This window comes from Mustela lutreola, chromosome 1 (assembly GCF_030435805.1).
Source record: "Mustela lutreola isolate mMusLut2 chromosome 1, mMusLut2.pri, whole genome shotgun sequence".
Taxonomy (NCBI): Eukaryota; Metazoa; Chordata; class Mammalia; order Carnivora; family Mustelidae; genus Mustela; species Mustela lutreola.
In genome coordinates, this window is record NC_081290.1 from 63,500,530 (window position 1) to 63,527,883 (window position 27,354).

The 27,354-nt window shown below is 45.5% G+C and overlaps 1 protein-coding gene across 4 annotated transcripts in view; it reads left to right on the forward strand.

Annotated features, from left to right (window-relative positions):
* The window catches only part of STK32B (serine/threonine kinase 32B), a 413,422-nt gene that overhangs the window by 325,173 nt on the left and 60,895 nt on the right, over positions 1-27,354 (forward strand). For all 4 annotated transcript variants that reach the window (XM_059165449.1, XM_059165457.1, XM_059165476.1 and 1 more), the window contains one exon: positions 12,647-12,684. In XM_059165449.1, coding sequence (XP_059021432.1) covers positions 12,647-12,684 — 38 coding nt within the window. The remainder of the gene's footprint in view (positions 1-12,646; positions 12,685-27,354) is intronic.

The window sequence follows — 27,354 nt, forward strand, 5'->3', positions numbered from 1 at the left end:
GAGATGATTCTGGACTGGAACCTGGTCCAAGGAGGCCTTCTTTATGGGAGTGACAGTGAGCAAGACCAGACAGAAACTGAGGAGTGCTCCAAGTACACAGACATGAAGACTGTGATGGAGGAGATGCCTGCCCAGGTTGGCCAACATCTCCACCCCAACATCTCCACCCCACCCTGAACAGGGATGAGAAAGAGCTCAAGATGGGAATCAGAGGAGCTGGGTTCAAATCCCCCTGCTACTCTTTCATTATAACTAAGCAGGAGTCACTTTGCTGCTCTAGGCTTCTGTTCCCTTGCTCATGAAAGGAAGATGAAGCTGGTTCTCAGGACTGTCAGGGGGATTACAGGAATTGCAGGTGGGAAGGGGTTTTGTGAACTGTAAAATTGTGCATATGGCAGAGGTGGTCCTAATCACGTCGCCCAGCTCTTCTGTCTTCCTGTCTATCACATCCTGTTTCCTCTAAATTCCTCTTAAGTAGGAGTGGGTCGGGCTGGGAGAAATAATCACCATTTATTGAGCACATACTGTATGCTAGGAACTGAGCCAGTTCTTTACGTACATGATTTCATTTTCTCCCCATTTTACAGATAGGGAAAACTGAGACTCCAGTAGTCATAGAGTAAGGATTTAAACCAGCATCCATGTGGGAAGGGCTCAGAGTTTTATGCAGCATCCCAGGATGTCTGTGCTAGCATCATGTTCTTCCATACACTCTTCTTGTTCTCCATACGCCATGGAAGGCTCTCACCTTGAATTTGCAGTCTGGTGGAGAAGGCTGACTCATGGACACATAACAGCAGTTCAGGCTTCTAGGAGCAACTAAAAGTGGTAATGCTGAGTTGGGTGGATCTCCAAGGGCTTCATGGACCCCTCCTGGCCTGATTGGTGACCCCCACACTGCATCTCAGACTATGTGTTGGGTATGTCGTCAGGCTCACCCGTCCATGAGTGAATTAATTGAGCCCAGTGCATCCTTGAGCATGTTTGTGAATCCTGAAAGCTTCAGTCTCCATGAGATATACTTGGGAATAATTAACCGAATGCAATTGCCTTACACCCCGACCCGTGGAGAGGCAGAGCCCTTGAACTGGATTAATCAGTGTCAACCATGCTGATGTTTGTTCTTTGCAGGATTAAAGGAAAATGAACCATCCCCAAGCATGGCTTAACCAGCTGCTCTCTCTCTTCCAAATAATAGAGAGAGAGGAAAAGGACTTGGCTGGAGGCAAAGCATGGGGCTTAGCCAGATGTAAGACAAAACTACCTTCCTAGGTTGTGTGTACCTAGGAATGCTTTCATGCTTTTAGACCAAGACGTGGGTCTCTAACCAATATGTCCTGCCTCTACCATGGGCTACTCTGTGGCCTCATTGCACTCAGCCTCGGTTTTACTGACCAATGACAGGGATAATAATATTGCTTACCTATTGAGCTTTGAGGGAATGCCATTGCAAAATACCACAGACTGGGTGGCTTTAAAAAGATAAAGTTACTTCCTCACAATCCTGGAGGCTGGATTTTGAGATCAAGGTTTCAGAAGGGTGGGTTCTTCTGAGGCCTCTCTCAGTGACCTGTGGACGGTCGTCTTCTCCCTGTGTCCTCATAGGGTCGTTCCGCTGTGCCTCTCTGTGTCTTAATCTCTCCCTCTTATAAAGACTCCAGTTAAGCTGGATGAGGGCCCGCCCTGATGGCCTCATTTTACCTTGATTACTTCTTTACAGACCCCATCTCCAAATACAGTCACCTTCTGAGTCCCGGGGGGTGAGGACCCCAATGCATGAATTTGCAGGGGGACATGATACAGACTAGATCATGGCCCCCCAACAATGCCACGTCCTAATCCCCCAAACCCTGTGAATGGATATTTTTATACAGCAAAAGGGACTTGCATGCATGATTAAGCTAAGGATCATGAGATGGGAAAATTATTGCAGATCATCTGGGTGGGTCCAGTGTGACCACAAGTGTCCTTATAAGAAGGAGGCAAGAGGGTGGGAGTTCAGAGTAGATGTGCAGACAGAACCAAGAGACTGAGGGGAGCCGAGGCAGGACCACCAGTAGAGGAGCGTGGTGCCTCTAGAAGCCGAAAGGCAGGGAAACAGATTCCCAACCCTAGAGCTTCCAGAAGGAACACACCTTGTTGACACTTGATTTTAAGCTCCAAAGACTCATTTTGGGGTTCTGACTTTAGAACTATATGAGAAAAAAAAAATCTGTTTTGTTTTAGGTCACTAGGTTTGCAGTTAACTCGTTACAGCAGCCCCAGGAAGCGAATGCAGGTTTATGAGGATGAATGAAGCATCACAGGCTAGTGCCTGGAAACTTCAGGGTGAGGGCCAGAGTCATGCTGGGCTGTGGCAGCAGGCTGGGATAGGGGTACGCAGGGAGGGGCCGTGAGCCAAGGAGATGCTACGTCCCGCAAACTGGGTGGCCTGAGACAATATGAATGTATTCTCCTGCAGTTCAGAAGTCCAAAACCAAGACGTTGACATGCTTGTCTTCCCTTGGGACTCTGAGGAAGAACCCATCCCACACCTCTCTCCTGTTGCCTGGCGGCACCAGGTGACCGTAGTTGTGGCTGCCCAACTCCGGGCTTTCCTGTCTTCACAGAGCCTTCTCTGTTTGCCTCTGTGCCTTTTCTTCTCCTTACAGGGACACCAGTTGTTGGTGTGAGGGCTGACCTAAACCAGTACAACTTCCTCTTAATTACCCCTGCAAATGACATGGGTCCACAGGTACTCAGTAGACACAAATTTGAGGGACACTGTTTGAGCCGCTCCTACTCCAAGAGGTTGCTGTTGAACCGTGTCCTAAAACCTACAGCTTGGGGGGCCGGTGGTAGTGGGGAGGGCATGCCACGGAGCGCCAAGGTTTGGCTGGGCTTTCTAAACATGCATCTGCGGATGGTCCTGGGCCTGTGAGCACCACGCCCCACTCTGCGTGGCACCCTTACGACTTTTTGGGGGTGGAATGTCTCCTCCTGCTGTTGTACAAGGATGAGGGGGTCCTTGGCTGTTTAATGCCTCCAGCTGATGGATTTACAAGTTGACAACCACATCCAGCATTCCCTTTTTATTTTTGAGACGATGTTAGAACTGGCCAGAGGCGCTGTAGGTATCAGAGGGCCATTAAGGGGATTTATGTAAGAAAGGACAGAGTCAGATTTATGTTTTGTAAAGCCGTTCAGGTCATATTAAAAAAAGAAATACAACCTTGTGTGGGGGTGTTGTAATAAAGAAACGTATCCTGAAATACAAATTATGTAATCGTATTTATCGAACTGGGTACTTAGAGGCGCACACTCCTCCAGCTCTGACTGCCTACTTTAGATTCCAGGAACTCATGCATTTTCTTCTTGAGATTTTTTTTTTTTTTTCTCCCAGGCAGAGAACATTGATCTAGAAACTGGGCGCCATGCGAATTGGGTCTTGTCTGCCAAGAGCTGAACTCTGACCCCCTGTAATTGTTCTTTGTTGTAAAATGGGAGCAGTGTCAGAACTAAGGGAGGTGACGTAGGAAGGTCTGTGTTCGTACCTAGCACAGAGCAGCCACAGTCTGTGTAATATCCACGTAATGTAAAATAAATTGCCTCTGGCTCGTGGTGAGTGCTTGGTACAGGTTGTCTGTTAATATGTCCTGTACTACTGTTAACATGAGTGCATCGTGTAGGGGTCTGGGGTTTGTCCATGGTCCCTGCCTTCTGCAGGAAGCAGGAGAGAGAGGAGAGAAAGAAGTAAGATTTGAGTAGCCACAATGAACAGTTTCATTATAGTTTCCCAGTTTCTAGAACAGTCCATGCCAGTATGGTGAGATCCAAAATAGGAGAACCATGGTCCTTGGCTTCCTGTCCCACGTCTGCTTGCTGGTGGATGAGTGCAAGGCCCTGCTCAAGCTGGCTAAGACAGAGGTCAGCAGCGAAGATGACTCCTCCCAGTCCCTGCACAGCCCCACAAACGTCTCCGCACCTTTCCCTGGGGTTCCTCGTGTTAGCCCGGCTCACATGGATGTGTATGTCTCTCCCTCTGTTAGCAGTGAGCATGGCTCCCGTGGGCCCGGCCCCATGCTGATTGCTCCCCTAAATCCTCACCGAAATCAAGCAGGGTCCCTGGTGTTCAGCCAGACCAGAAGGAAAACCTAGGATTCCCTCTGAGGTCTGACCCCCTGAAGTTGCCTTCCCCATCAAATAATGCTCCTCACAACTGGCCTCAACCCACCTCTCTAAACTCACCTCTCTTCATCACAGCCTCTTCCCACCACTCCGGCAAGCCTGTCTCCCCTCTGCCCAGAGCTGCGCTAAGGCCCTCAGGCCTTTTCTTATCGACAGCAGACAACAGAAGTTTCTGGATCAGACGACTGGCTCACTGAATTTGTGTATTAAAATACACCAGGACACCTGGGTGGCTCAGTTGGTTAAGCATCTGCCTTCCGCTTGCCTCATGATCTCAGGGTCCTGGCATCAACACTGCGCCCAGATGGAGCTGAGCACTGAGTGGGGAGTCTGCTTCTCCCTCTCCCTCCGCCCCTGCCCCTTGTTCTCTCTCACTCTCCCTCGCACTCAAAAGAAAAAAAAAATGAAAATAAAACATGATAAAGGTAAATTCCTGTAACAGGACGTACAACAGGTGCTTTAACAACAACATGCAGAATAAACACCACCAGCGCCAGACAATCCTTGCCTTAACTGTGTCTAGTGCATACCCTCCAGCTAGGAGTGCAGAACCCAGCAGACCCGATTGTGGATTGCACGTGTAGGGCCAGAGCAAGCAAGAGGCGGGAGGCGTTCCGGGGATGCACCTTTTCCCACCTCCACCTGCAACCTCCCTGCATGCCAGCCATGCATTTCTCCACCCACCCCCCACCCACGCTGTCCCCTTGGTAAAATAGCCACAGATTTCTTTTCACAGTTATGGCTTTTCTCCAGTTTTTGTCTTCATTGCTGCTCACGATTGCTGACTGAGGATGCTCCGAGGCGCCTGCAGAAATGTCCTCACCGCCCTCCCTCGCCCTGGGGATCAGAGCCACTCCTGTGCTGTTTTTTTGTTTTTGTTTTTGTTTTTAATAGTCTAGCTGACATTTTATGGTCTGTTTTATTTGGGGGCTGGAGAATAATTCAAGAGCAAGAACTGGGTTTTATAGCCTCGCCTGCATACTTTCCATCAAAGTGCCAGTTTGCCCAGCTCTGAAATTATGAGCCTGTCCTCAGAAAATGTCGTCACAGCCTTCCATCCACACAGAGCTCCTAACGCGCCTTCCGAACGCACAAGCCCATTTGGAAGGAGATGACACACCAGTGCTGAGATACCATCAATGAGAAAAATAGAGCTGGAGGGAATGGCCCTGAAGCCCGCGACCCTGTGGCTCTGATAAGATGCACTGCACCTAAAATGCTGTTCTTATTAAATCCCAAGTGACTCAGGCTCTCTGGCTGGTTTGTCTGTGTACCTTTGCTGGAGTCTGCCTGGTGAGTCTCCCATGAAAGAGATCTTTTTAAAAATGTATTTATTTATTTATTTAAGAGAGAGAGAGAAAGAAGCAAACTCCGCACTGAACACAGAGCCCAATGCTGTCTCGGGACCCTGGAGATCATGACCTGAGCTGAAATCAAGAGTCGGACGCTTCGCCAACTGAGCCTCCCAAATGCCTCAAAGGAGATCTAACTCCCATTCCCAAAAGCCCGTTTCCCAAGTGCTCCTCAGGTCCACGGAAACAGCAGTGATGGTGACCCATCTTTTCTGCACTCCTTTGGCTTGGGGGCCGGGTGAGGCTCGTTGTTGGCAGTCTCTCATTATCTTTACCCTGCAAGAGTCAGAGACGGGCTGTTTCCATTTTCCAGATGAGGGAACGGGGCTCAAACTGCCTGAGTTCATACAGCTAGTGCAGCTCTATTCTGTCGCTGCATAACAAACAGCCACGAATATAGCAGCTTACACCAACTCTCGTTGACTCTCTCAGCTTCCATGGGCTGGGGTCTGGGCCCAGCTTCACTGGCTCCTCTGCTCAGCCCCAAAGCTGTGGTCCAGGGGCTGCACTCATTTCTGGACCTCTCCCAAGGTCCCATGGCTGTGGGCAGATGGCAGGCCCTTATGGCTACAGGACCAAGCTTCCCGTCTTCTCGCTGGCTCTCAGTGGCTAGAGGCACCTGCAGCTCCCACTGTGTGTCCTGCTCACACATGACAGTGCCCATCTTCAAAGCCAGCAAGGAAGGACCCCTCACTCTGGCCTGCAGAGACCAAGTGTGATATGATGTCATCTTGCGGGGGAGGGGCAGACACACCTGTCACCTTCATCACATTCCCTTGGTTGGAAGCACATCACAGGTCAAATTACCCATCCAGGTGTCAACCCGATGTCACATCTTCGGAAAGTCCTTCTCTGACCTCCTCCCAAAAACAGGACCTCTTTTGATTTCTTTCCTAGATCTTCAGATCCCTTGTCCCGACCTGGGATGTGTCATTTTTATTCACATGCACCCTGGCCTGTCTCCCCTCCTGGAGCTCAAGCCTCATTCAGCTGTGTCTGTCTTGTTCACTGGTATGTCCCCAGTGACCATAGATAGGACATGCCATAAATGCTGGGGAACCGTTGGTTCACCTCCATGCTAAGAGTCGATACCAAAGAAGCTCATGCAGGCATCAGATTTAACCCACACCAGGAAGGAAGCTGGGGCAGGGGTCACCCTGGTCGCCACGGAGGGCAGGCCTGGAAGCCCTGGCAGCCTATTCCTGAGCAGGACTCACCTGGATGGACAGCCTCTCTCCCTGGATCCTCCGTGTCTGGTTTACCAAGCTGCTCACAACTGTGCTCTGTTTGGTCCTCATGATATGCAATATGGTGGACGGCACTTTTCAGATGTGACCGTAGGCTCCATGAATGGTGGACCTGTCTAAGGTCATGCTGTGGTCTGTGGGGGACCCTGGCTGCCCTCTTGAGATGGGCCAGTCTCCTCCATTGGCTCCCCTTCTCACAGCTGGCTGTATTTGATTCCTGTGACTGTTACAGCAAATCACTACAAAATCCGGGTATAAAATGACAGATTTATTCTCTCACTTCTGGCCCAAAGATTGAAATTGAGGTGTCAGCCAGGCCATGCTTCTCCGAAACTTCCAGGAAGAATCCCTTCCTGCTACTCCCAGCTCCTGGTGCCTCGTGGCCCTCCTGGACTTCCAGCCACAGCTCTCCTATTGCTGCCTCTGTCTTCAGGAGCTCTTCTTCTGTCCTTCATGTTTGTGTGTCCAACTCTCCCTCTCCTTTCTCTTATAAAGATGGAAGCCGTGTACTGTCATTTGCAAATATCTTCTTCCATTCTGTGGGTTGCCTCTTTATTTTGTTGACTGTTTCCTTTGCTGTGCAGAAGCTTTTGATCTTGGTGAAGTCCCAAAAGTTCATCTTCGCTTTTGTTTCCTTTGCCTTTGGAGACATATCTTGAAAGAAGTTGCTGTGGCTGATATCGAAGAGATTACTGCCTATGTTCTCCTCTAGGATTCTGATGGATTCCTGTCTCATGTTGAGGTCTTTTATCCATTTTGGGTTTATCTTTGGGTATGGTGTAAAAGAATGGTTGAGTTTCATTCTTCTACATATAGCTGTCCAGTTTTCCCAGCACCATTTATTGAAGAGACTGTCTTTATTCGACTGTATATTTTTTCCTGTTTTGTCGAAGATTATTTGACCAAGAGTTGAGGGTCCATATCTGGGCTCTGTACTCTGTTCCACTGGTCTGTATATCTGTTTTTTTTTTTCTTTTGACAGTATCATGATTTAATAATCCTTCCTCACTCATCGGGTCATATTTCAGGTTTTTTTTTTTAATGGATATGTTTTTTTATTAAGTTATTTATTTTTAGTAGCATAACAGTATTCATTATTTTTTCACCACACCCAGTGCTCCATGCAATCCGTGCCCTCTATAATACCCACCACCTGGTACCCCAACCTCCCACCCCCCCGCCACTTCAAACCCTTCAGATTGTTTTTCAGAGTCCATAGTCTCTTACTGGCATAAAAAAAGACACATAGACCAGTGGAACAGAGTGTAATCTCTTCCAGGCCCGTCCATGTTGCTACAAAAGTTGGGTATTCATCCTTTCTGATGGAGGCATAATACTCCATAGTGTATATGGACCACATCTTCCTTATCCATTCATCCGTTGAAGTGCATCTTGGTTCTTTCCACAGTTTGGTGACTGTGGCCATTGCTGCTATAAACACTGGGGTACAGATGACCCTTCTTTTCACTACATCTGTACCTTTGGGTTAAGTACCCAGTAGTGCAACTGCAGGGTCAAAGGGACGCTCTATTTTTAATTTCTTGAGGAATCTCCACACTGTTCTCCAAAGTGGCTACACCAACTTGCATTCCCACCAACAGTATAAGAGGGTTCCCCTTTCTCCACAGGGGTGGGAGCTTGGGGGAACCAGGTGGTGGGTATTATAGAGGGCACGGATTGCATGGAGCAGTGGGTGTGGTGCAAAAACAAGGAATACCGTTATGCTGAAAATAAAAAAATAAATAAACAATGACTCTTGAAACAATGAAAAAATAAAATTAAATTTTAAAAAAATAAATAAATAAAAAGAAGAGCATCCAACTCTTGATCTCAGGGTCATGAGTTTCAGCCCCATGATAAGTGTAGAGATTATTTAAGTAAATAAACTTTAAAAAAAAAAAAGATAAAAAAAAGAATATTCAGGAAGATTTTATCAGATGCTTTTTCTGCATCAATTGAGAGGACCATGTGGTTCTTCTCTCTTCTCTCATTGACTTGTGCTATGACATTCATTGATTTGTGAATGTTGAGCCACCTTGCATCCCATGGATAAATCCCACGTGGTCATGGTGGATAATCTTTTTTTTTATTATTAATTTATTTATTTTCAGCATAACAGTATTCATTATTTTTTCACCACACCCAGTGCTCCAGGCAATACGTGCCCTCTATAATACCCACCACCTGGTACCCCAACCGCCCACCCACCCCCACCACTTCAAACCCCTCAGATTGTTTTTCAGAGTCCATAGTCTCTCATGATTCACCTCCCCTTCCAATTTACCCCAACTCCCTTCTCCTCTGTTGGATCCTATTAGCTAGAATCTTGTTGAGAATCTTGACATTCATATTCATCAGGAGTATTGGTCTGAAATTCTTTTTGATGGGGTATTTGCCTGGTTTGGGTATCAGGGTAATGCTGGCTTCATAGAAATAATCTGTGAGTTTTCCTTCTGTTTCTATTTTTTGAAACAGTTTCAGGAAAATAGGTGTTATTTCTTCTTTGACTGCTTGGTAGAATTCCCCAGGGAATCCATCAGGTCCTGGGCTTTTTTTTTTTTTTTTTTTTGGAAGGTTTTTAATCACTGCTTCAATATCATTACTAGATATTGGTCTATTCATATTGTCAATTTCTTCCTGTTTCAGGCTAGGAAGTTTATAGGTTTCCAGAAATGCATCCATTTCTTCTAGGTTGCTTAACTTATTGGCATATAGCTGTTGATAATAATTTCTGATGATTGTTTCTATTTCCTTGTTGTTAGTCATGGTCTCTCCCTTTTCATTCACAATTTTATTAATTTAGGTTCTTTCTCTTTTCTTTTGGATTAATTTGGCCAGTGGTTTATCGATCTTATTGATTCTTTCAAAGAACCAGCTTCTAGATTCATTGATATGTTCTGGTGTATCTCTAATTTCCATCTCATTGATCTCTGCTCTACTCTTGATTATTTCCCTTCTTATGTGTGGGGTTGGCTTAATTCGTTGTCAATTTTCCAGTTATTTAAGGTGTAAAGAGAGCTGGTGTGTTTGGGATTTTTCCATTTTTTTTTAAGTGAGGCTTGGATGGCTATGTACTTCCCCCTTAGGACTGCCTTTGCTGTATCCCATAGGTTTTGGACCAATGTGTCTTCATTCTCATTGGTTTCCATTAATTATTTAAGTTCTTCTTTGATTTCTTGGTTGATCCAAACACTCTTGAGCAGGGGGATCTTTAGCTTCCAAGTGTTTGAATTCCTTCCAAACTTTTTCTTGTGGTTGAGTTCCAGTTTCAAAGCATTGTGGCCTGAGAATACGCAGGGAATAACCTCAGTCTTTTGGTATCAGTTGAGCCCTGATTTGTGACCCAGTATGCGGTCTATTCTGGAGAAAGTCCCATGGGCATTCGAGAAGAATGAGTATTCTGTTGTTTTAGGGTGGAATGTTCTGTACATATATCTATGAGGTCCATCTGGTCCAATGTATCATTAAAAGCTGTTGTTTATTGATTTTCTGCTTGGATGATCTGTCTATTACTGAGATTGGTGTGTTAAGATCTTTTACAATTAATGTATTCATTTCAATATGACTATATTTTGATTAATGGTAGGCTTATGTAGTTGGCTACTCCCATATTGGGGACCTAAATACTTAAATTGTTTTATCTTCTTGGTGGATAGACCCTTTAAGAATGATATAGTGTCCTTCTGTATCTCTGACTATAGTCTTTAGCTTAAAATCTAATTTATCTCATATAAGAATCGCTACCCCAACTTTCTTTTGAAGCTCATTGACAGGAAAGATAGTTCTCCATCCCTTCACTTTCAGTCTGGATGTATCTTCAGGTTCCAATTGTGTCTCTTGTAGACAGCATATGGACAGGTCCTGTCTTTTTATACAGTCTGCAACCTTGTATCATTTTATGGGAGCATTTAGGCCATTCACATTGAGAGTGATTATTGAAAGATTAGTTTTTATTGGCATCATATTGCCTGTGAAGTCCTTGTTTCTACAGATTGTCTCTAAAGTTCTATGAGACAGATAGATGGTGGGACAGAGTAGAGAGTCCAGAAATGGACCTGCAACTCTATGGCAAATAATCTTCAACAAAGCAGGAAAAAAAAAATCCAGTGGAAAAAGACAGTCTCTTCAATAAATGGTGCTGGGAAAATTGGACAGCTATGTATGGAAGAATGAAGCTTGACCATTCTCCCACACCACACGCAAAGATAAACGTGAAATGGATAAAAGACCTCAACGTGAGGCAGAAATCTATCAAAATCCTAGAGGAGAACGTAGGCAGTAACCTCTTCAACATCAGCCACAGCAACTTCTTTCAAGACATGTCTCCAAAGACAAAGGAAACAAAAAGGAAAATGAACTTTGGGGACTTCATCAAGATCAAAAGCTTCTGCACAGCAAAGAAAACAGCCAGCAAAAGAAAGAGACAACCCACAGAATGGGAGAAGATATTTGCAAATGACACTACAGACAAAGGGCTGATATCCAAGATCTATAAAGAACTCCTCACACTCAACTCACCCAAAACAGATAATCATGTCAAAAAATGGGCAAAAGACATGAACAGACACTTCACCAAAGAAGACATACAAATGGCTAATAGATACATGAAAAACGTTCATCATTATTAACCATCAGGGAGATTCAAATCAAAACCACATTGAGATTCAAATCAAAACCTTACACCAGTTAGAATGGCCAAAATTAATGAGACAGTAAACAACAATTGCTGGAGAGGATGTGGGGAAAGGGGAACCCTCTTACACTGTTGGTGGCAATGCAAATTGGTGCAGCCACTTTGGAAAGCAGTATGGATATTCCTTAAGAAATTAAAAATAGAGATTAAGAGTCACTTATGGGGTTGCTGGGGGGAGGGGGTTTGGGAGAAGGGGGTGGGATTATGGACATTGGGGAGGGTATGTGCTTTGGTGAGTGCTGTGAAGTGTGTAAACCTGGTGTTTCACAGACCTGTACCCCTGGGGATAAAAATATATGTTTATAAAAAATAAAAAATTAATAAAAAAATTAAAAAAAAAAAAAAGAAAAAGAAAAAAAAAAGAAATTAAAAATAGAGCTACCCTATGACCCAGCAATTTCACTACTGGCTTTTTACCCCTAAGATACAGATGTTGTGAAAAGAAGGACCATCTGTACCCCAGGGTTCATAGCAGCAATGGCTACAATCGCCAAACTATGGAAATAGCCAAGATGTCCTTCAATGGATAAATGGATAAAGAAGATATGGTCCACATATACAAGGGAATATTGCACCTCCAAATAGGATGAATACCCAACCTTTGTATCAGCATGGGCGGGACTGGAGGAGATCATGCTTAGTGAAATAAGTCAAGCAGAGAAAGTCAACTATTATATGATTTCACTTACTTGTGGAGCATAAGGAATAACATGGAGGACATTAGGAGAAGGAAAGGAAAACTGAATTGGGGGAAATCGGAGGGGGAGATGAAAGCATAAGAGACTGTGGACTCTGAGAAACAAACTAAGGGTTTTGGAAGGGAAGGGGGTGGGGGGATGGGTGACTCTGGTGGTGGGTATTAAGGAGGGCATGTATTGTATGGAGCACTGGATGTGGTGCATAAACAATGAATCTTGGAACACTGAAAAAAATAAAATTAAATCTAAAAAAATAGAAAGAATATTGAGGAAGAAAATATTCACACAGTCGACTTGCAATTGTGCAAAACAAGAAGGGAGAATACAAGCCCTCTGTTATCCTAATTACTTCCCAGCTCCCTGTCTGGGCCTCATGCTGAGGGAGAGACAGGCACTCTGATGTTGTCAGGCATTTGTCCCCAAGCATCATGTTTGTCGTGTGCTCATCAATAGAAATCACGTTGTCAGCCTATTTGTTTTCTCTTCCAGAGACATCAAGCCAGACAACATCTTGCTGGATGAACACGGTAAGCCTGTTATGTATGCTTTACAGAGACTCTTCCAGTGGGAAGTTTGAGGCTCTGGGACTGAGGTCCTGGGGAGTTGGATTTGAGGGCTGACTAGAAAGCCTTTTTTGTTTAATTCTGGTGGAGAAACATCTGTGTAATTTCTGGTCTGTGTCCTGCACAGTGAGTTAAGCCCAGTGTATTGGAAGATCTCATGTCCTGGTGGGAGGATGATGGGGGCAGAAGTGGGTATGAGATGTAGGGCGGGAAATTTCCCCCACCTGTGGAAAAGTCACTTCCCTCTCTGAGCCTCAGTGTCATCTGTGAAGCAAAATGGTGTCCACCTTCCAGATTATCATGGGTATCAAAGGGCATCCTTTCTGCCTGGCAAGCCAGGAATCAGGAATCAATAACCCACGAAGCCTTCCCTCCTCCTGGCTTCTCAAGCCTTCATGTGCATATAGGTCCTGATTCAGTTGGTCTGAGGTAGGGCCAAGAATCTGCCTCTCTAATGGCTCCCAGGTGAAGCTAATGCCGCTGAACCATGGACCACACTTTGAGAAGCAAGACTCCATGCCCCATTTTGATCTCATTGGAATCTCTTGGGGGAACTTAGGAAGAATCAAAAGCCCATCCCTGCCTTGCTTCAGTGAGTCTGGGCCTCTGTGTTTGGCTCACTCCCAGGGCTGTGATGCCCATCACAGTCAGGACCATAGGTCTAGGGCACAACCCAACAATGCACGTCTCAGCTGATCTGACAGCCTATGGCGACCTTGCAGCCAACTGTCACAGCAGCCTTGAACACTAAATTCAGTGACATTGCTGTGGGGGCCTCATCCCCAAGGGCTTTCTAGAGGATGGGATGGAGTGAACAGCTGGGAAGTTTCCTAGGGGTGCTGCTGCCTCATGCAGGGGTGAGTCTGCAGCCTCTTCTACACCCTCCTCTGAGCCTCCCTCCCTGACCCCAGCAGGTACAGGCTTTGGCTCCTTCTAGAAGCCCCTCTAGGACACCATATGTGTGCCCAGTGTATCGTGGGGAATCTTACCGCACTGTGTAAGCTCCTTGATACTGGGAGGTGGATTGGGAGTGGTGGAATTTGGGCTCAAATCTTCTGCCAAAAGACGAAACCAGCCTGGGTGCTTTGGGGCAGGGAGTTGAAATTCCTGTGCTTCAGAATGAATGGTCAGTGGTGACCTTAAGATGCCAGGGAACCTGAGTAAAGTTGAGGATGCAAATCAAGGCCCTCATTTGCATATATAGGTCAAGATCCCCAGATGTGGTGCTCAGCTGACCCCCCAACTATCCATGTGTCTTTGGGCAAGTCACTTCACCCTTCTGAGTTTGGGTCTTCACAGCAGTAAACGAGAAGCAGTAGGGCCTTGCAGGGATAAGACAAAACAGTGAAGGGTCAGCTGCCAGCATGGCATCAGGGCATAAAAGGTGTTCAGAAACAGGTGAGTCGTGGTAACAAGGAGCCCTGGCTGTGTTATTCAGGACAGATAACAGGGATATCCTGGAAGTCAGGGGTTTGGACTCAGGGTCCTGTCCCAACAATTGACAGAGACCTTTGGGTAAAGACCTTTCAGGGCCCTGAATATCTTCCAGAAGCAAAATGAAGGTGAGAACACAATTCAATAGGAATAATTCAGCCATATCATCTACAAAGAAATGAGCCCCAGGCCCACGTGACTCCCCAGTTCATGCCTGATCCTCCCAACCCCTGGCCCCTGTGTTCCTGCAGCCAGTGCACACGAGGAGACAGGCAGGCAGCCATCCTTTGTGTTTCCTCATTCTTGAGCCCTGGATGTCCATCCATCCCTCCCCTACTCCCCTTCCACACTTATTCTTACCTCTCCACTCAGCCCCTTTCCACTTTCCTTCCAGACCTCCCCTCAACTCTCTGAAAGCCCCATCCTCCACCCTTCCCACGTGACTTTCGTGGTGTCCCGATCCCACCTCTGGCTTTGCAGCATCGCACATACTCCCCAAGGGTCTGTGGACCCAGCCTCCTTAATCTTATTAAGTTCCTATTTCACTGGGACATCTCTTCTCAGTGTTAGGACACGGCACTGAAACACTATTTCACACTGAAGAGTGAAGGACTCATTCACCGTCTCCATCTTTAACATTTTTTGAGTGCCTTTTCAGGCAGTGCAGAAGGGAAATTTTGGAGCATGGAATTCTCCATAGAACACAAGTTTTCTCCCCTAAGAGACTGTGGTCATGGTCCTTCTTTTCCTGATTTATCTCAGGAGCCATTCATCTGCTTTTTTCTTTCTTAGTCATTTTCGCCTTTTTTACTGTGGGCTCTTTTGAGGTGTGTTTAACAAATTTAAAAAATTGTATTTTCTAGGTTGCACAATGTGATATTTTAAAGGTGTACAACATAATGATTTGATGTATGTATGTATATATTTTGAAATGATTACCTCAATCACATTAATTAGCTATCCACCACCTCACACAGGTACCTTTTCACATTGCGTATTGTGAGAACACTTAAGATTGACCTTCTTGGCAAGTTTCAAAAATGTAATACAGCATTACTAACTATAGTCTCCATAAAAAACATCAGATCCCCTTGACCTTTTCTTAATTGCATTACAAAAAAGTACAGAACAGATGCTACGTGTTGCTATTTAAAGAGGGTTTTTTTTTTTTAAGATTTTATGTATTTATTTGAGAGAATGAAAGAGAAAGATCACAGGGGGTGTTGCAGGGGGAGAGAGGGAGAAGCAGACTCCCCACTGAGCAGGGAACCCAATGTGGGACTTGATCCCAGGACCCTGAGATCATGACCTGAGTTGAAGGCAGATGCTTAACCCACTGAGCCACCCAGGTGGCCTGCTATTTTTTTTTTAAGATTTTATTTATTTATTTGACAGAGAGAGATCACAAGTAGGCAGAAAGGCAGGCAGAGAGAGAGAGGAGAAAGCAGGCTCCCCACTGAGCAGAGAGCCCAATGCAGGGCTTGATCCCAGGACCCTGGAATCACAACTTGAGCCGAAGGCAGAGGCTTTAACCCACTGAGCCACCCAGGCACCCCTGCCCTGCTACTTAAAGAGTTTAATCGTGGATCTCATTGTCTATATTCTCTGAGAGCAAGTTTGTCGGCTGTGTTTATAATGAAATATAAACATAGTTAAATAAATGCATTAATATCTTAGTAATAACATTCCAGTTCTGCTGTTTACACAAAATCCAATGCTCTCCGATAAGCTTTTCTGCTCCCCCTGTGTCTGCTGTCCTTTCTGATCCTTCAGACTGCATTTTGTCTTCTCTAACAGGCACTGTAATTCTCTTCTGAGCTGTGGGGTATTCTTGGTCAGCAGCTAAAGCAGAGAGAGACCATACCTGGAGTAAAATGAAGTTGAAGGAAGAAAGACCATCTTAGGGAAGCATGGGGAAGGGGGTTGAGTATAGGTTAGGGCTGAAGGCACACAGCTCAAGGAGATGGGGATTTAAAGCAGCAAAGGGAAGGGGTAGGGTTATCTCCTTTTTCTATTGGGACAATAAGGCTTCCATAATGAATAACCATATGACTTTAATGCATAAACAGGGACATCTAGTACGCTCACAGATCTATGAGTTAAGCTTTTGTAGGCAATTCTTGCTCCTAAGACTGAGGTCAGGTGGGGTCAGCTGTGCCACTCTGGTAGTGTTGTCTGTGCTCACGTCTGAGGGTTGTCTGCTTCCGGCTGGTACATGTTTGGCCTTGGCTGGGCAGCTCAGCCCTGCTCTAATGGCTCATCTTGCAGGTGGCCAGGCCCATATGGCCTCACAAGGCCACAATAGCAACAGAAGCATAGAAAGCCCATCCCCTCAAGCCTGTGTCACATTTGCTCCCATCCTAGAGGGCAAAGCAAGTCCTGAGCTGACCTAGAGTGGGGTTGGGGGGATAGCACAGTAACCCAGCTAGATGTCTGAGACCAAGCAGGGAAAGAGGGGGAGAGCTGCGGCAGTTAACACATCTGGAAGAGACAAGTGGAAATGGAAGAGTTTCCTGCACAGATGGGCCCGTGGGTCTTTTCCATCTTGGGAGCTCCACTCCTGCAAAGATGAACAAAGAGTCAAGAGTCGGAAAAGCCTGCATTTCTGGCCTGGGTGTCCCTAAGGGCCCTTGTTCGAAGTACGCTGATTCTCTAGCCCTTGACATCTGAATTTCGGGAAACTGATCCTTTGATTTTTGTAGACCTGTCATAGGCCACCCATTGTGCCAGGTGACCCAAAGGACAGGGTCTAGGGTGGCTGTTATTATGTCACATGGGAACTGTAAAAAGTACTGGGGCAGAGCCCCACCCACAGAAGTGATTTATTTTGCAGGAGAGAGTGCTGGGTGGGGGAGTTTTTAAGGTCTGTGGTGGTTCTAAGGTATAGCCAGGGCCGAGGGAGGGACAGAGCAAACCCACAGGGTCAGTGCTGGGACAGGGCAGGGATGGGATTGGGTGAAAATAGAAGGACCGGGAAGGGGGGCTTCCTGGGTCTTGCAGTGTGAGTGGGGTCAACAGAACATTTGGGGGCACATGAGAGCAGGAGGCCATGAAGAGCTTGCACAGTTTAGACTTTTCACAGCTGGTTGTGAAATGTGTAACTCACTTGGGCATCAGAAAACTGACCTGAATCTTAAGCCACAGGTAACAGAGCAGCTACCCCAGCAGAGGGAATTCGTTGTCTCATTTTATTAACCATGTCCTTTTTTTCCCCTGAATTCTGATGCCTGACTTCTTCACATCAGGGCCACAATCCACCTTTCCCAGTCACCCTAAGTCCAGGCACTAGACAACTAGGGACAGCCCCTGTGTCCCAGACCCCTTAAAATTATTTCTATCAGCCAGTCCTAAACCTGCTTTCCCTGCTTCACCCATTCCTTCCCACAGCAACCAACAACAGAAAGACCCCTGCCCATGTTGGTACCCTTCTCCCTCAGCTTTGTGGTTGATCCCACATTTCCTCATGTGGGCCCCCATGGCATGGCATGTCCGATTTTCTTAGGAATGATGAGAAACAAACTATCTTTTCTCCTTCCTTTCTTCTTTTTTTCTTTCTTTCTTTAGATTTTATTCATTTATTTGTCAGAGAGAGAGCGTACGCCCAAGCAGAGGGAGAAGCAGGCTCCCCACTAAGCAAGGAGCCTGATGTGGGACTTGATCCCAGGACCCTTGGGATCATGACCTGAGCCGAAGGCAGACTATCTTTTCAATGGCAGTCCTGTCCTGATCTGTTGGCCTTACTCTTCCTCGAATTTCCTATTAATTGATGTGTTTTAGAGCACTCCATAACTGCTTCAAAGACTTGATCCTTTGTCGCTAACATATTTGTGGGTAAATGTGATGAGTCTTCCCCAAAACATCAATGGCCAGCAATAGCAACACTCCCTTGTCCCTTTGTCCAAACTTTTTTTTTTTTTTCAAACATAATACAGACTGTTTCCTTCATGCCTGGAGGGAGCAATAGGACCCTTGGACATTAACAGAGTGGGCATGTGTTGTTTCTTATGTCTCAGATGCAAGGATTGGAGCAGCTGAGAAGGAAGTGGGGGACAGCCACCCAGGCATATCGGGGGCGGGGGGCAGGGCTGTTTCTAAGCCTGAAGAAACAACAGCAGTGTCATTATTTAGAGGGGGTTCTAAGAGTTTAAGGACAGAGTGCAGGAGTGAGGTTTAATTTCTGGGCGTCCTAGGGAGGTTTATAGTGTGGTTCTTTTCAGAAGACTGCAGGGAAGAGAAATTTCTGCTGCAGCAAAATGCCAGGGATGGGGGTGGGGAGTGGGGGGTAGTGGGGATCTTAAATCCCTAATGACTCAAGTCTGGGAGTCCCTAACTCCAAGAAATAGCCCCCGTCTCAGTTTCCCAGGGCTGCTGTAACAAGTCCCACAGGTTGTTGAGAGGCTCAAACAACAGAAATGTATTGTCTCTTGTTGGAGGCTGAAAATCTGAGGTCAAGGTCTTGGTGGGCAGAAACATGACCCCTCAGAGGTGCCAGGGGTGGATCTGTTCCAGTCCTCTCTGCTAGCTTAGGGCAGTCCCTCGGCAGGGGCAGGATAATTTCAGACTCCACATGGTGTTTCCCCAAGTGCACGTCTGTGTTTTAAAGTCCCCTTTACATAAGAACACCAGTCTTACTGGCTTAGGGGCCCACCGCACCTAGTAGGAGCTCATCTTAACGAATTACAGCTGCAGTGACCCTACCCATATGAAGTCACATTCTGAGGTCATGGGAGTTAGGACTTCAACATATGAATGGGACACGGAGGCAGGGAACACAGTTCAACCCATCACAGCCCCATCTTACCCATATGGGATTTTAACAAATAAAAAATAAAACAAGGAGGTGGCAGATAAGGGCCAACATATCACCTGCATTGCTGATAAAAGCTTGCATTTGTGTGAGTCAAAAGAGGCTTCCTGCTCCAAGACCCCAGAGAGAGAAGGATTCACCTCCTACATCCAACCCAAGCTGCTCATATATGACCAAGAGCTCAGAAGATCTGATAAGACCGAGAGCTTGGAAGACCAGGTAAGACCAAGATCTTGGAAGACCAGGGGTCCCGTGCCTGCCCAGGCAGAACTCAACTCTGTAAGGCTAGTTTTTGCATCCCCAAATGACCCTTCACATAATCTCTCCTCCTCCCTTGGGGGAGTGAGAAAGGGGTGGAGAAGGGCTAAGAGTCTACGGAGGCGAAATCCTTCCTTGTGAAATTGTGAGTCTCTATGTCTCTGCTGACACCGGGTCCAAATTCCTGCTCTGCCTGAAAATGATCATCTTAATCACTTTTTGTTTCCAGAACAGTGTTTAATACCAGGCTGGAGGCACAGGGAGCCTGGCCCCTGGCTTCAGGGTGCACGTTTGTATGGAGGAGAGGCTTACATCCTGGACTGACCATGAGGGTGAGCTGTATGTAGGGAAAGCAGTGACCTGGACTCCCCCCAGGCTGGAGTGGAGGCAGCTCCACGTCCCTAATGTGCATAGCAGTCTGGGCTGCAGGGCCCTCAAGAGAAAGCAGCTTGATGATGAAGGGAGTGGTGGGACTTGAGGTCAAACCTGCCTGAGGCTTGGATTCTGGCTCAGGGACCTTGGGTTGGACAGTCACTTCCTAGCTGTTCACACCAGTGATGAGGCCACCTTGACAAATGTCCAGCCTCAGCAAAGACCCCCATTGACCCAACTTGTCCATCCTTTGGCTCAGTCCCAAATAGGCAGACTCTGTTTTCCTTCCACCCTGCAAACCTCTCCTGAGTGTACATTGTTGGCAGACCGTAAATCTTACTGAGAACCATAGTTGCAAGAGAGCCAGAAAATGTTCTCCCTCCCCCATTCTGGCCCTGTGATACAGGAAGTAGCAAAGAGAGGTGTGGAATACAGTGAACATAGCACAGTGTATAAGCTTGTTGAATCACTGAAAGGCTAGAAAGGGAAAGAGAAGAAAGAGGAAGGAAAGACAGGAAAGAAGGAGGAGAGAGGGAGGAAAGGAAGGAAGGAAGAAAGAGAGAGAAAAGAAAGAGAGTCAAGGATGCTAAGTGTCAGGAGATCATCTCCAGCCTGGTCCTACAGAGTCGTTCAGAGCAGATCACAGCTGGGAAAGCGCTTTGAAAACCTACAAATGGTATTCGTTGTGATTGATCCATGCAATTGCATAAAATTACATGTGCAACACAGAATGTGGGAGGAGAGGGGACTGGTCAGGCGGCCTTGGCCATAAGGCAGGGACTAATTTGTTGTCCTCCGATGTCCATGAAGATTAGTGGGAGGAGAGAGTGCCCAGGGTGTGTGATGCCGAGTGGAAGATCAGGGCCAGTGTGACATCACACTGACGTCTCAGAAGTACAGTAATTACCAGCGGGAGCCCGGAGCCTGCTGTAGGTCTCATCAACCCTGATTTTTCCCCAGGGGGCTTCCAGCTGCTTCTCTTGGGCAGCGCCACTCTGACCTCCGCTTAGGAATGACGTAGTCCCTGTAAACCAGAGAAGGTGGGGATAGAGGTTCACGAGAGACTTTACTCCAAATTCAAGTCTAATGAAAGGGAAACCCGCCGGGAATAATGTGGGAGGTGAATTCCTCTTGTAGACTGCCTTCCATCCGCACCCCCAGTCTAGTGCCCCCTAGTGGTACTACCCCAGCAGGAGTTCACGGAGAGGCATGTGGCATCCAGAGGACAGATCCAGAGAGAATTCACTCTGCTCTAGTACTCTGAGCAAACCGCTCCTTCTCCCAGGTATGGGCTTGTAGGTCTCAGGGAGATGAGTGCACTTGCCCTCACACCTCGCAGGGAGGACTTCATTACAGGAACTGAGAGGGGAGAAAGGAAGGCAAAGAGCATGGAGGACAGGAAATTGGTATTTCTGCAATGTAGCTGCGGAGGAAGAAAATGAAAATACAGCAAAATTCAAGAAGGCTTTGGTGACTTCTCTAGGAACATGTCCAGGAGGTGCCAGAGCCAGCCTGTGAAGCAGTAGTCACTGGTGACACTGAGGTGACTGGGTGGTGGCAAGGCAACTATAGCCCCAAGGAGGGACTGTGGATGGGTCTTCAGCACCTTGTAATTCCCACCATCCCCGCCCCCTTAGTCCATGACACAGATCCCTGGCATTGTGGTTTCAGCCCTTCCTTCCCCTGATAACGCAGACAGGACCCGCTCCATAAATAGTCCCTGCATGAAGAAATAGGCCAGAGTCCTTGAAAGTCATATGGCTGTCAAGTATTTTTATTCTCAGAGAATAGCCCCAGTTACAATTCCCCATAGTGCCAATGCTGCCATGAACACCTGTGAGCACAAAACTCATGGAGAGGGTGGCTGGTCCCACCCTCTGAGTTCAAGTGGGGAAGGTGACATTGCTGAAGTCTTCACAGTCAAAAGTTGATAAGGAATGTCATCAACTCCTGTAAATATTGTGATGGCTCTAAGCAGTAGGGAATGAAGAAAAGTGACAGGATTTGCTCACCATATCTCTTTCATTCAGTCTCTTATTTGGTCAATCAGTCACTCAACAAACATTGATGAATACTTTTCCCAGGCCAGGCCAGGCCATTGCTAAGGTACTGGAGACAGAAATGAGCAAGGCAAGATTCCCAGCTTCAAGGAGACAGACAAGGTGACAGATACAATATGGTGGATGCTAAGATGGGAATGACATTGGAAAACAGTGGAGGGCCCAGGGAAGAGGACTAAATCAGTCTGCTATGGCTGGAATGCTCGTGTGTCCCCCTTTATAATTCCCATGTTGAAGCCTTAACCCCCAATGGGATGATACTTGGAGCTAGGGCCTTTGGGAGGTAACTGGGTTTGGATGAGGTCATAGGGTTGGAGCCTCCACGATGGGATTGATGCCCTTAGAAGAAGAGGAAAAGGACAGAGCCCTCTCCACCATGTGAGGATATAGCAAGAAACCTGCCATACAAACCAGGAAGAGAGCTGTCACCAAGAATCCATCCATGCTGGCACCCAGACCTCAGATTCCCAGCCTCCGGGACTGTGGGAAATAAATGTTTGATGTTTAAGTCCCCCTCCCTAGCTATGGTATCCTGTTATAGCAACCTGAGCCAACTAAGACAACAGTCAGATAACCCCCTCTGTGGTAGTGAGTTTCCTGTTGGTAGAGGTATGCAAGCAAAGGGTAGATGTACATCCACCAATACTATAACTCTAGGGCCAGGTTTTGAAGAATGAATGGAAGTCTATTAGGCAGAGGAGAGAGATGAGAATTCCAAGTACTGCCAAAGGCTTGGAGGTGAGATGAGTTTCCATGAATTCAGAGAAAGGAGAGAAGCATTTCTGGGGTATACCAGGGTTGGCACTATGATTACTGATTATTGATACCAATAGTAAAACTTGAACTATCAGGTCTCACACAACATCCTGAGCTCCTTCTCTTGCTGAGTTTTGAATGTTTTCAACCTGTGGAAAGCAAATAGCCTAAAACTCAGTTCATATTTGCAAATTTTGTAGTAAATTTCCATTCTCCTGAGAAGGAACCCGTAGGAAGCTTTGTATGGCACTAATTTTCATGCTCCCACATCTTCACTCAATTGTTAAAGGAAGCTCACTGGGAGGTTACAGCTCATCAATTAGCACAGTTCACAGAAACTAGAAGTGGAACTTGCTGTCTGTCACACCTGCTGGGCATGAATTCCTAGGGGAGCCCCAGCAGGTCTGCTTCAGAGCAGTCCATCAGAGCCCTCACCTCCCTGAGGACAAGGACAGGGCTGTCCAGTCAGCTCTGCAGGGGACAGCACGGGGATGGGGGAGGACCGTTCACACTGGGATGAGGCTGAAGACACAATGCAGCTTCTCTACAGATCCACCGTGTGACCATGAGCAGCAGCCTAGTCTTTGCAACTTGAAGTTACTCTCAGGTAACAATGCAGGTTGTTACATGAGACCCTCCTGATAAGAGTACTGCGAGGATTAACATGAGATTTGGCACCAATTCTATACATAACAGTGGCCAAAACTAGACAGGGGGCTGTGTTTCTTCTCCCTGTTTGTCAGCCTCCCCACTTTGGCCCTTGGCTCTATATCCATTCACAGCAGTCAAAGGGATATTCAGCCGGCCCTGGGGGCCTGGCACATCTGCCCCTCCATTCTCTGTCTGAGCTCCCACTTTCTCTCTCTGGCCTTCTTGCAGTCCCCTCCCATGGCCTATGTGCTGGCAGAAGCACAGTCCTCCCTGGTGATCTAATGGCCTTCTCCACCCCATCCCCCCACCCATCTTATAGTCTTGTTCAAACGTCACCATCAGAGTCCCTGACTGCTCTGTTTAACACTTACAACTACCTCATTATGTACTTATTAATATACTATAGATGAGGAACTGGAAGTTTACAGAGTGAAATAACCTGTCCAAATCTCATAGTAAGTGGCAATATCAACCACAGTGCCAGTGTTTTTCAGCTTCTATAGCTGAAGTCCAGTAGTGCAGCTTCAGGCAGGGTTTGATCAGGCTCTGGCACCATTTTCCTTCTATGCTTGCAGCTCTACCTTCTCCGTGGCTAGGCTTCAGCTTTAGACTGTCTTTCTTTACATTAATGAAAAACTTTCAGAGTTCTGGGCTCATATTCCCACCTCACACTGGCCAAAGACAGATTACTTTAGGTACCTCCTGGGAAAAAAAAAAAAAAAGACAGAAAAGTCTTTATTTTTTGAGCCCTCTGGAAAATCATCTCCCTAATATTCATTTGCACCAGTTAGGTCATATGCTTATGCTGAGTCAAATGCCAGAACAGAGGGGTAAGGTTAGCTTGACTGTTTCCAGATGAAGCCACATGCCCCACTCTCAAAGCCAGCTGTACAGGGACAAGTAATTGCTAAGACAGGAGATATGAGTGACCACAAACAGCTTATGTCCACCAAAGCAGCACACCATTTGTTCTTGGGCAGTACAACTCCTCATCTGTATTCTTAACCACTCTGCTCTGAGCCCCCTAACAAGGGAAAGAGAACCATCAATGTGCAAATAACATGCTTCTATGCCTAGAAACACCAGAAGGATCCACTAAAAAAGCTAACAAAATTAATAAGGGGTTGTACAAATTAAGACAATGTACATTGTATTTGTACATTTATATTAAATATAAATCAATGTACAAATTAAGACACATAATAATTAAGATGAACTGGTCTTCAAAGACTAAAAAATAAAAATAAAGTCCAATCTCTTCTCCGTGGATGTTCAGAAGGGTCCAGGCTCCTTCTATCTTATTCCTCAACTGTGTGGCAGAAAGTGTTCTGCCAAACCCACAGAAGAGGCAACAGAATGGAAGGAAGCAGGGAATGAGAATTCTTTTAAAGGAAATATCCTGGGCGGTGCAAATATCAGCCTGCTCACATCCCATTGGCCAGACTTGGTCATGTGACCACAGCCGGCTGCAGTCGGGGGAGGAAGGGAAGTGGACCCTTTAGCATGGTACCCCTGAGCCCAGCTCCAGATTCTATTGCTATCTGAGAAAGGGAAATGGGATTTTGAGAGATAAAATATAGCTTTTGCCCTGAAAGATTGATAGAGTAGCCAAATAAGAGATAAATAAGCATAACTCAGTAGCTTTTTATTATACTAAAAATAGCTAGGTAGAAAAAAAAAAAATGGAAAATGCTGTCATTTGAAAGAGTGACCAAAACTATGTAATATCTAGGAGTAAATGTGCCCCCAAATTTACAAGGCCTAAATGAAAGGAACACTAAATGTATTTTGAAGGAATCAAGTAAGATGAATGAAAATGAAAAGTCAGGCATTACACTGGAAGGAAAAATTACATGTTCATGCTTCTCAAATCAATGCACAAATTAATATAATCCCCACCAAAATCTTAATGAAGGTATTTCCTAGAACTGGACACAACTCCTTTCAGAAGAATAAATGTCTGAGAGTGAAAGTGAACCACACCTATCAGATATTATAATATCTTGACAAACAGGGGTCTCATGACAAGTTATTGGGAAAGACTAAATTCTGTTGAGATAGCTGGCTATCCATTTGGAAGAAATAAAATTAGAATGCTATATTATATTATAACAAAAATATATTCTATTTTTATATGAAAGATTTAAATATAAAAGATAAATAAGTATTATAAGAAAATATAGAAGAATATATAAAATCTTGGCGGTGGAATAGCATTCTGGAAAATTATGAGGAAAATAGATTATAAAATTAATATTACCATTTTAGTTCTTAAGATTTTTGTATGACAAGAGATACTGTGAACAGAGTCCAAAGACAAACAATAAGCTAGAAGGAGATCTTTGCAATACACAGAGCAAAGTGTAAATATATCTCATAGACAAAGCTCTGATTGAAAATTGATCAAGATTCTAGACAGTTCCCTGGGAGAGTTGGGTCTCATTATGTGGAAAATGTGCAGCCTTATCTGCAGTGAGATAATCATTCCTCACTGTGCAATTCGCAACAAGTGAAATCATTGATTACAGTGCTAGTAACAATTTGGAGAAATATCCGCTCTCATATCCTGTTTACCATAAATTGGGCACCTGGATGGCTCAGTTGGTTAAGTGTCTGCCTTAGGTTCAGGTCATGATCCCAGGGTCCTGGGATCAAGCTCTGCATGGGGCTCCCTGCTCAGCAGGGTGTCTGCTTATCGCTTTGCCTCTGCCTGCCACTCCCCCTGCTTGTGCTGTCTCGCTCTCTTGCTCTCTCTCTCTAATAAATAAAAAATTTTAAATTAAAAAATAGTAATAAAGTACCATAAATTATAACTCTTTGGAATATAGTATGCAAACCCTCTGACTCTGAAATACCACTTCTGGGATTTATTCAGTTAAAATGGAAGTACCAGTATGTAGCAATGTGCTCAAGAATGCTATCACTGATCCAATAACAAGACAAACACATAGGCAAACAAAACTGGAAACAACCCGAATGCCAAATAGGATCATTGTTGAATAAAATGTGATATAACTATACTATGGAATACTTTGTAGCTATGGAGCCACAGTTTCTTATTTGAAACTCTAATTTCTTAGATTTAAAAACATTTTTTTAAAGATTTTATTTATTTATTTATTTGGCAGACAAAGATCACAAGTAGGCAGAGAGGCAGGCAGATAGAAAGGGGGAGGCAGGCTCCCTGCTGAGCAGAGAGCCCGATGCAGGGCTCAATCCCAGGACCCTGGGACCATGACCTGAGCTGAAGGCAGAGGCTTTAACCCACTGAGCCAACCAGGTGCCCCTAAAAACATTTTTTAAATTTTATTTTGTCAGTGTTCCAAGATTCATTGTTTTTGTACTACACCCAGTGCTCCATGCAATATGTGCCCTCCTTAATACCCACTCCCAGGCTCTCCTACCCCCCCACCCTTATATTAAATAATATATGTCTTAGTAAAATGAAAATAATATGTCTAATAGATAATAATATTTAAAACAACATATATTATATATTATGTAATACCTCCATAGAGGTTAAATGAATCACCAAGGGGATCTACCCTATAATCAAATATATTAATATTTTTCTATCAAAACATGAATATTCCCCCTAAGTGGAATAAATAGACCAATAAAGAGAAGTTACAGGTCAAGTTTTATCACCAAATAAATTACCAAAATAATTAGATTTCTTTAGCATGGAGGACAAAGGATTATGGTTCCTATAGGTAGACCAATGTATACTGATGTGGGAAGATGTCATGATACATGGCTAAATGCAAAAGTAACTTCTGGAACGACCCATAGAGGATGATCTCATTATTGGAAGGACAAACCGCATGTCAACACATGTAGGCATAAGTAAGGGGAAAAACGACAGAGAACCAAGTTACTTAGTCATGTTATGAATGGGGGTGGGGGAACCATCAAGGTTTGAAAGGAGTGACCCAAATACACATTTGTAGTCTTCGACTTATTATAATCAGCTGGCATTACTTTGATAATGCAAATACTAATTTTTTTTAAAGACAGGGAGAAATTAAGGAAAACCGAATAAAAGCCATATTGGAGGGTTTCAGGGTCCTCTCAGTATGGTGGGAGCATACAGGTGTGGGTGTAGAGGTGACTGAGACCCTCCCTTGCCTTGTAGTCAACAGCAGGACTGAGGATTTGTTTGTTAGTATTAGAAGTGGGGACTGGGAGGGTGTCAGGGGCAGACTGGCGCTGGCTGGAGACGATGGGATCTGGGCCACACCTTGGCAGGATAACAATGCTAGGAACTGTTCTTTAGGAACACTAGATAACACTTCA